The sequence below is a fragment of the Erpetoichthys calabaricus genome, chromosome 16 (genome assembly GCF_900747795.2).
Source record: "Erpetoichthys calabaricus chromosome 16, fErpCal1.3, whole genome shotgun sequence".
Classification (NCBI taxonomy): domain Eukaryota; kingdom Metazoa; phylum Chordata; class Cladistia; order Polypteriformes; family Polypteridae; genus Erpetoichthys; species Erpetoichthys calabaricus.
Window position 1 is genome coordinate 67,552,784 of NC_041409.2, and position 10,113 is coordinate 67,562,896.

Here is a 10,113-nt window from a genome sequence, read left to right on the forward strand (position 1 = left end):
TTTAATGTGTAAACACAGAACACAGTATAATGTAGTAAATTAATATACAGTAATCCCTCGCTATATCACGCTTCAAATTTTTTGCGGATTTTATATGTAAGCATATTTAAATATATATCACGGCTTTTTCGCTGGTTCGTGGGTTTCAGTGAACAATGGGTCTTTTAATTTCTGGTACATGCTTCCTCAGTTGGTTTGCCCAGTTGATTTCATACAAGAGATGCTATTGGCAGATGGCTCAGAAGCTACCCAATCAGAGCACATATTAAATAAAACTCCTCAAACACATCGTGAGCAGGGGAGCTGTTTGCACCCCTAGAGGATATGTACACTCCTCAAAAAACGCTGAAAGACTACCTTCACATTGCTCCCTTCCTTGCTGGGCTTACTTGTGGCTGCTTTGTTGCGCGATATGCTTCCCGCACGGTGCTTCACATACTTAAAAGCCCAAAATAGCACCTATTGATTTTTGATTGTTTGCTTTTCTCTCTCTCTTTCTAACATTCTCTGCTCCTGACGTGCACTCCTTTGAAGAAGGATTCTTTGCATTCTTTTAATTGTGAGACGGAACTGTCATCTCTGTCTTGTCATGGAGCACAGTTTAAACTTTTGAAAAAGAGACAAATGTTTGTTTGCAGTGTTTGAATAAAGTTCCTGTCTCTCTACAACCTCCTGTGTTTCTGTGCAAATCTGTGACCCAAGCGTGACAATATAAAAATAACCATATAAACATATGGTTTTTACTTCCCGGATTTTCACCTATCGCGGGGGTCTCTGGAACGTAACCCCCGCGATAGGTGAGGGATGACTGTATACCATATTGTGAACAAATAACTTTGACTTGAAACGTAGTCTCAGTAAAGTCAAGTGCTATCTGACAAATAACAAACTATGTTCCACCAAAAATAGGCCAAGTTTGTGACAATCCCAAAACAAAATTTGTAAGTATGGTACTTAATGACATTATTTACAGTTATGCTACTGTACTTTAAAATTTACATAATTTACATATTGATTGATGTGTGTTGTAAACTTTTAAGATGAACTACCTAGAGTTTTGCAGAGATTTGAGACAGATGTATGTTATGAATGGCTCATATACGTTCGTTACCTGAGATTTTAATTGACAGGTCCAATCGTTACCTATATCCGTGCACCTTGCAACTACTTAAAAAAATCTAGAAATACTATCTTGATGTTCCTTATTACCAGCTAGCACATAACTAAGAATAATACTTGATGGAGTAAATAGCCAATCAAATTCCTTTCAACAAAATTTCTAATATGAATATAAAGAGTAATATTATTGAAAGTGTATATTTGAAATGCAGCTGTTCAAAGAACGACTGCACATTGTCATTACCGAGGTCTCAGAAAGGTCTGATACCTAATGATTTCCATGTATTAAATACTGGTCTACAGCACATAACTATTTAAGACGCGAAAGCAGTTTATGGCTGAGACAATTACAATGTCTGCACTTTATGAACTTTAATAAAGCTCCAATGTAAGAATCAAATCTCTGAAGTTAATGAGAATAGTACATTTAACACAGCTATTGATTAATTTGAATAGAATTTAGGTTTCACATAGATAATGGAAGATTCTGCTTTACCCCCTATAAGCTAACAAGTTAATGGAATGTCCTTGATGGTCTGTTATACTTCTTCATTTAGACAACAGACGAACTGCTAGATAGAATGGCATTAAGGGCACTAAGTGTGAGACAGCATATTGAAACATACAGAAATACAGTATAATAATACCGACTACCTACTATAGGCTATATCCACTCCACCTAAGGCTCCAAATGGGCTTCAACTGGCAATGCAGATAAAGGTAAGATTTAAAAACTTCAGAGTCCTAGTCCATGCACCTCCAAAAAAACAAGTCTCCCCTCCTTGACAATTGCGACTAAAAGCTGATGAAATAGCAGTAAATACTAATTATAAATGAGTCACAACACACTGGGTCAAAAGTGTCTGTCCCAACAGAAATATATGATAAAAAACATGTTTTCTTAAAACTGTCAATCCTGCCAATGATGTAAATCTAAAAGAGATATGCTAATTTACCCAGATCAGTTACTTTTTTGTTTTCTAGTTATTACCATTAATATATTGTAAATAACTCTAAAGCATTGTCTTCATTTTGAAATAAACAAATTCTTGGCATAGTTACCACAGTCGTTTTGAAACAAGCAAGGCCACAGTGGTTGCTACAGTCAATGTTTAAGCAAATGAAGCCATAGTTGTCATTGCTATGGTTGTTCTCAAATAAACAAAGTCGCAATTGCTATTGTCACAGTTGTTCTGAAACAATTCAAGCCAAATTACTGATTTGTAGCAGTCAAAGCTCTACATTTTTCGCAATGCCCATTAACAAGGATGTTACCCAAAAAAAAAAAAAGTCAAAAAACTGACTTCAGATAGTAACCTCGGTAAACTCTATCACAGATATTGTTTTTAGTGGGTGTTTTTTAAACAAACAAGGGCCAGTTTTCACTTATATTTCACATTAAATAAACTATGAGTGATGTGCTGATGATGGTTTATGAAAGGGATAATTTAGATAATTGGCTAGCTTATATTACCTAAAATGTTACATTACCAATCTAGACTGAAAAAGTATATAAGTGGTTCTCTAAGGGTCTAAATAGTGCACAAGGAGCCTGCAATGTGACATTTACTGTATCAGAGTAAAGTACTTTTTAATTACTACAGATATATTAGACTGTTATAAAATAAGCATTCCACGTATTTATAACACCTAGACATCTGCCCAATATCCACTCTATGGAAAGAACCGAGGACTAAGGTCCATGTGGAACTGATCTAATACTACCACAATCAAATACACTTCCAACTTTCTTGCAGCTGGATGGTAAGTGTGCTGTTTCATTAACTTTGCCATGTGGGTGTATGAAGACGATTTACAACTAGTCAACAAGCTTAACAAACAAGAACAAGTGAGTAATTCTGATTAAAGAACAAAAGAAAAACAGCATGCATACTTTTGCTTTTTTTAAATCACACCTGCAGACCCCTGCACTGAACTCCTGATTTCATTCTTCTTTAATGTAGTTATGTTAGTTAACAGTATAAGATTGTTATCTTTTAAAAATTTGCGAATATTCTAATACAGAGTTGCAGGGGAAACTAGATGAGACCCAGGAAGCAAGCAGCCATGGATGTGAGATAAGCTTATTACAGAGCACATTCACACACACAACATGACAATTTAGTATTCCAATGCATTTAACATCAACATTGGGAGGGATAAATTAAGAAAATTCATAGAATAAGATTATAGTTGATCTTTTACATAAAGGATGGTGACAATAAAATGATGTTCAAATTAATAAAAGCAGTGGCTCTGAGGCTAAGGATCTGCGCTGGTATCCCGAAGGTTGCCGGTTTGAATCCCCGTCACTGCCAAAAGAGATCCTGCTCTGCTGGGCCCTTGAGCAAGGCCCTTAACCTGTAATTGCTCCAGGGGCGCTGTACAATGGCTGACCCTGCGCTCTGACCCCAAGGGGTATGCGAAAACTACCAAATTCCTAATACAAGAAATTGTATAAGGCAAAATAAAGAACAAAAAAAAAAAAATTACTTTCCATTTATTTTAGTAATACACTACATAAGCAACACATACATACAGCCATTTATAGCAGTTATATGGCACTGGCTCTAGTTCTCTTTTATGAAGTCTCTAATTGTCCTGAGGAGCAAACTCAAAATCAATCACCATCTGCTACTTTAGCTCTAGCTCCTGGACACTTTGCTAAGGGGAAAGTCACCCTGCTCCAGATGCTCTCGCCTAACTATTCATAGCATGGTTACCAGTTTCACTTAAAGGATGTCTGGAAAATATTTTTAAAAAGACAAGTAAAATAAAAGGTAGAACAACAAGGACTGCTTCCTCAACAGATTTGTTTGGGCACAAGCCAAAATAAGACCAACCCTACCGGCTCTCCTATTGTCAGGATTTCAGCATTGTTCTGTCTTTTTCAATGTTTTTATTTTTACTATTTGTTTTTACTTTTTTTCACATTCACCTGCTTTTTGGTTTGTCTTTATTGTGTTTGGAGTGTTCTATTTATCCCTGCTCCCTTACCCTTATTCTTGTCAACTGGGTCCTTCAGGTGCTATGTTAAAAACATCAGCAGTTACCCTAAACGTCTTATATAAGAAACCTGTACATCACAAGCTATTGTTGTGCTTTCGTTTGCTTTTGTAAAGTGGTCTTTTGTACTTCTTTTTCTTGTTTAAGGTTTGCGATCTTTGGCCATTTTGGCTTTTGGATTCTTCTAAGCTTGTTATGAAGGATTTTTGAATTAGAATTTGTGTAGTACTGGCTTTAGACGTTAATTTTCTTTGCTTTATTGTTCATTTCAGCTCTTTTATTCTTCTTTTCTTTTCTTCTGTTTAGAAGTTCTTCTTTAAAGTTTCTTTTCTTATGTTTCCATTTCTGAATGGTTTGATTATTTTCTGTTTTCTGCAATACCTATTAGCTTCAGTCTTTAATCTGCCTCTTTAATTGGTTATTGAATTTTGATGATTGAAATTTTTTATTTATTTATAAAAAAATAATACATTTATTGAATGTGTTTAATTATTATGTTGGACAAAAGATATGGCTGTTCTGGCCATGCTTTTTGAGTATATATCATTACACCACACAATGAGTCAACTAACTATAAGTAAATCAACTCTTGCGAATGTTGGAGTCCCTTTTGACATCTCGGTTACAGGGAAAGCTTCATTTCATGTAAAATCCATCTCACACTCAGAAATAGGTTTGTGAGGCATTCTTTCACTGTCAGGTAGTATTTTGAGACTATAGAGGAAGAAGGTAGTCTATAAAAACTGTTAAATAGCTAATATCTTCATTATTCTCTCTGTACACATTAACATAATTCAGCTTGTTAAAATTTCACTTCAGAGGCTATCATTTTAAAATTCATTATGACAATGTAACAAATATACTGTGTGATTTCAGCACATTGGCTTTCTTTTCATCTTCACCTTGCCTCTGTAATATACTGCCCTAATGTTTTGTCTGTTTGTATTCTGTACATCATAAGCAGCGAGTTTTTTTTTTTACACTTTGGATAAAATAATTTGTGATAGTGTTAGATGTAAACTAGCCTGGTAAAACACTTACTCACAGGCATAGTCATGAAGTAGATTGTACTGCATGATGATACAACAAAAACAACTACACTAAGAAATGTTTACATAATAAAATGATTATTCAAAACAAACAGTCACCTTAATTTACAAACACATGGGTGGAGGACTAGTGTATTTGTACTGCCTCTTGTCTCTGATGGCTTGCTGCCACACAGAAGAAAATCGCTTATCACACTGGCCTTACTATTTAAGGTATTATATAATTTTAAAATTAAAAGAAAAAAAAACGGGATTACAGTAATGCAACTTCGGGTGCTGGAGTCATAGGCATGTTTGCATTACTTGTCAGTTATCAAAAAAAGTGTTTACAGCTTACGACAAAACTCCTTTGATACCTACTGTAATTAGGGATTGTGGAATTTGAAAGTAAAACTAATGGCCTGTAGTTCACCAGTATGAACTTTGAAACTGTTCGCTGGAGCCTCCCCTCAGTCTAGCATTAATGGTGAAATATCCTACTTATACACAGCAAAATAATTATTTTAAAGAAGGTTAAAAAGTTACTATTTACTCACTGGAGTATGTAAAATTTAACTTTACAAATAAAATGTTGTTTACTGTCTCTAAGCCTAAGAGAAGCTGAGAGTTAATTCTAAAATGTGTTTGGATATTTTATAAATGTACTGTACTCTCATTTACCTTTCTTGTAATGTGTTTTCTCCACTAAATGTAAATTGATTCCATATACATTTACACATTGAATAATGTATTGGATACATTATTAATAAATCCAGTGTCTCAGAGCATTGCATTGCCTTTTTTAAATAACTTCCTATTAAAAATGCAGGTTTTTCTTTACTATTTTCTAAAGTCATTTGAGAGATTTAATCTGCCTGTGTGGAGATATGCCAGGTACATTTCCCCAGCAAATGTGAAGGTGGTTGAAGGTGTGAATCTTCTGCAGTTGACCAGCATCTCTTCCAGAGTTGTACGTACAGTGGGGCAAAAAAGTATTTAGTCAGCCACCAATTGTGCAAGTTCTCCCACTTAAAAAGATGAGAGAGGCCTGTAATTTTCATCATAGGTGTACCTCAACTATGAGAGACAAAATGAGAAAAACAAATTCCAGAAAATCACATTGTCTGATTTTTGAAGAATTTATTTGCAAATTATGGTGGAAAAAAAGTATTAGGTCAACAACAAAAGTTCATCTTAATACTTTGTTATATACCCTTTGTTGGCAATGACAGAGGTCAAACGTTTTCTGTAAGTCTTCACAAGGTTTTCACACACTGTTGCTGGTATTTTGGCCCATTCCTCCACGCAGATCTCCTCTACAGCAGTGATGTTTTGGGGCTGTCGCTGGGCAACACGGACTTTCAACTCCCTCCAAAGATTTTCTATGGGGTTGAGATCTGGAGACTGGCTAGGCCACTCCAGGACCTTGAAATGCTTCTTACGAAGCCACTCCTTCGTTACCCGGGCGGTGTGTTTGGCATCATTGTCATGCTGAAAGACCCAGCCACGTTTCATCAATGGAGGTTTTCACTCAAAATCTGACGATACATGGCCCCATTCATTCTTTCCTTTACACAGATCAGTCGTCCTGGTCCCTTTGCAGAAAAACAGCCCCAAAGCATGATGTTTCCACCTCCATGCTTTACAGAAGGTATGGTGTTCTTTGGATGCAACTCAGCATTCTTTCTCCTCCAAACACGACAAGTAGTTTTTTTCATCTGACCATATGATATTCTCCCAATCCTCTTCTGGATCATCCAAATGCTCTCTAGCAAACTTCAGCCTGCACATGTACTGGCTTAAGCAGGGGGACACGTCTGGCACTGCAGGATCTGAGTCCCTGGCGGCGTAGTGTGTTACTGATGGTAGCCTTTGTTACTTTGGTCCCAGCTCTCTGCAGGTCATTCACTAGGTCCCCCCATGTGGTTCTGGGAGTTCTGCTCACCGTTCTTGTGATCATTTTGACCCCACGGGGTGAGATCTTGCGTAGAGCCCCAGATCGAGGGAGATTATCAGTGGTCTTGTATGTCTTCCATTTTCTAATAATTGCTCCCACAGTTGATTTCTTCACACCAAGCTGCTTACCTATTGCAGATTCAGTCTTCCCAGCCTGGTGCAGGTCTACAATTTTGTTTCTGGTGTCCTTTGACAGCTCTTTGGTCTTGGCCATAGTGGAGTTTGGAGTGCGACTGTTTGAGGTTGTGGACAGGTGTCTTTTATATTGGTAACGAGTTCAAACAGGTGCCATTAATACAGGTAACGAGTGGAGGACAGAGGAGCCTCTTACAGAAGAAGTTACAGGTCTGTGAGAGCCAGAAATCTTGCTTGTTTGTAGGTGACCAAATACTTATTTTCCACCATAATTTGCAAATAAATTCTTTAAAAATCAGACAATGTGATTTTCTGGATTTTTTTTCTCATTTTGTCTCTCATAGTTGAGGTATACCTATGATGAAAATTACAGGCCTCTCTCATCTTTTTAAGTGGGAGAACTTGCACAATTGGTGGCTGACTAAATATTTTTTTGCCCCACTGTACTTATGCTGAATATGCTCTGGTACAGGGCAGCTCTGCTATGAACAATGTGGGGAATGTATGACTGGAAAATAGTAATTGAAAATGTAAGTTTTACCTCTCACTCTCAAAATTACACACAACACCTTCTTATCTCTTTCCCCTGAAAACAATGTTGACAAATGCCTCTGTGAAATTAAACCTATCTGTTTTGAATTTTTGAAAGTGTCTGCGTAAAAAAAATGTGCTATTTGTACTTATTCTAGAAATCTACAAAAAAGGTTGCATTGGCCAGAAATGAGTCAACCACAATATAAGTTGGCATTCCATCACCAGCGGCAGGGACAACTATAAATCAGCAAGACTGCAAAGTCGCAAACAGAATTCCATGTAGTGTGGCAAAGGCAAGCCATGTAAACAGCAGAGAGAATCCATTCCAGTACTTTTTGCCAGCGCTAGGAAGTAAACATCCAGACATATGAAAAAAGCTACAGGATCTAAACTTATTTTCTTCTGGGTAGATGAGTTTCATCACACATCTGTGATGTGGGCTGCAATTTAATTGACTTGAAATTGGTGTAGTTGAAGATAATATGTATAAGCAGGTGTGTGCCTTATGCTTGAGTGACACCTCATTCAGGACTGGTTCCTGCCTTGCACTCCGTACTGATAGCTTGGGAAAACCACAAGACTTTACTCTATTAAATGGATTTTAAAATGAATGGATAGAAGGATTAGTGAATGATTTGTTTCAGTATTTAAGAATGTGGGTGGGCATATAGTCTGTTTTATGCCAATCTCACAGACTGACGTGTTAACCAGAGATAATTCTCACTTTGAACCCAACACACCAACATATGCTCGAGATCTCAAAGCCTGTGTACTATAAAGGTACATCTTGATGTAAAGATGTTTTCAAGGACTACAAGGCATGATCTATAAGAAATGATTGAAGGGGGTGCGGGTTAAACCAACTCTGAAAAAAGCACAAGTGCACAATAAAAAAAACGCTGACGCACAAACCACTAATGACTCACAACCGGCCAGTTTATAGTTGGAAAATAATCTAACACTCGTATCGTTGGGACACAACAAGAACATGTATGCACCTGGAAGAACGTACAAAATCAACTCAAGCAATTCGAACTCACTCCACTTGATTCACTGTACTAATCTCTCCTTACCTTTAATTATATGGTTCATAAGTGTCACTTGATGGGAAAAGACACGTTAAAGTACACAGAAAATACTTTTGGAACTCTTTTTGCAATGTCTGGAAGTTGTATGTGTCTGCTTAACTGATGTCCCACACCCTCGGTCATGATTCAAATACTTCTCACACTTGGACGTCTGTTCCACTCACCTGATTCCCGAAAACTCCGATGGAGCAGGCGGTAGACACTTCGTGTGCCCCAAACCAAACAGATGCTATACGGGACGGCATCCCCAGAATGAAGACCTGTGCCGTCGCGCAGACGAACTGACCACAGAACGTGACGGGGAAGAGGTCCGGTCTCACGCTGGCAGTCTTGATCCAAGCACCCGCACAATTCAGCGCCGAACCCACCAGAGCTATAACCCGCAGCCCCTTCTTGTCCAGTAGCCACGTTACTGGGAAAATCAGTGGAACGTAAGTTAGCATGTAGATCATTGACATCCAGTCGATAGTGAAGGACTCGACGCTATAAAACTTCATGAAGATGTTGTTGATGATGCCGTACTGAATCCACTGGAAGGCGTTACACAGGGAATACGCGCTGAACAGGAACACTATAGCCCAACGCCTCTTGTATAGCTGAGGGGTATCTGGTGAATGACTACGGGGGCCATTCGCCAGTTTTTGTGCCTCCAGCCGAGAGTCCGAGTCCGCTTCTGTCAAATGCGGAACGACTTTCTCAGTAATTCCAGCCATGCTTACTTACAGTTTCTGGAGTGCGGCGCACTCGAAAAGGATTCAACACTCGTTACCTCGGTTCAAAACATTATCTCCTTCTGAAAGCAAAATCTTAATGTTTAGGAACTTCCTCAAAGCTTCCACGTTCATACTCTAACAGCGAAGGCACAGCTACTTCAACTTTTTTAATAAGCCACTCCGACCTCGCTATAAGCACCGCCTTCCCGTCAATCTCCACGAGTCCCGCCCTTGTGTCACTAGATTCTCAGCAGCGCTGCCTTCGCACGTGACTCGTCTTAAGCCCACAGAAGCTGAAACCCGCTGCTGGAGGTCGCTTGTACCCACTTACCTTCCCTGCAAGTTGGACCTCGCTTGTAAGATAAGTTCTGCCTACAGACTCAGAAACTGTCATTAGTACAGTCATATGAAAAAGTCTGGGAACCCCTCTTAATTCTTTGCATTTTTCTTTATCATTGGCTGAGCTTTCAAAGTAGCATCTTCCTTTTAATATGACATGCCTTATGGAAACAGTAGTATTTCAGCAGTGACATT

At 38.2% G+C, this 10,113-nt stretch overlaps 1 protein-coding gene across 2 annotated transcripts in view; it reads right to left on the reverse strand.

Moving 5' to 3' along the window:
- Positions 1–9,772, reverse strand: part of LOC114666543 (feline leukemia virus subgroup C receptor-related protein 2-like) — an 84,415-nt gene extending 74,643 nt beyond the window's left edge. Inside the window, exon 1 of one of the 2 annotated variants that reach the window (XM_028821442.2) lies at positions 9,031–9,772. In XM_028821442.2, the coding sequence (XP_028677275.1) occupies positions 9,031–9,579 (549 nt within the window). In that variant the 5' untranslated portion in view covers positions 9,580–9,772. The remainder of the gene's footprint in view (positions 1–9,030) is intronic. The other variant, XM_028821443.2, reaches the window with a different exon arrangement.
- Between the last annotated feature and the right edge of the window lie 341 nt (positions 9,773–10,113).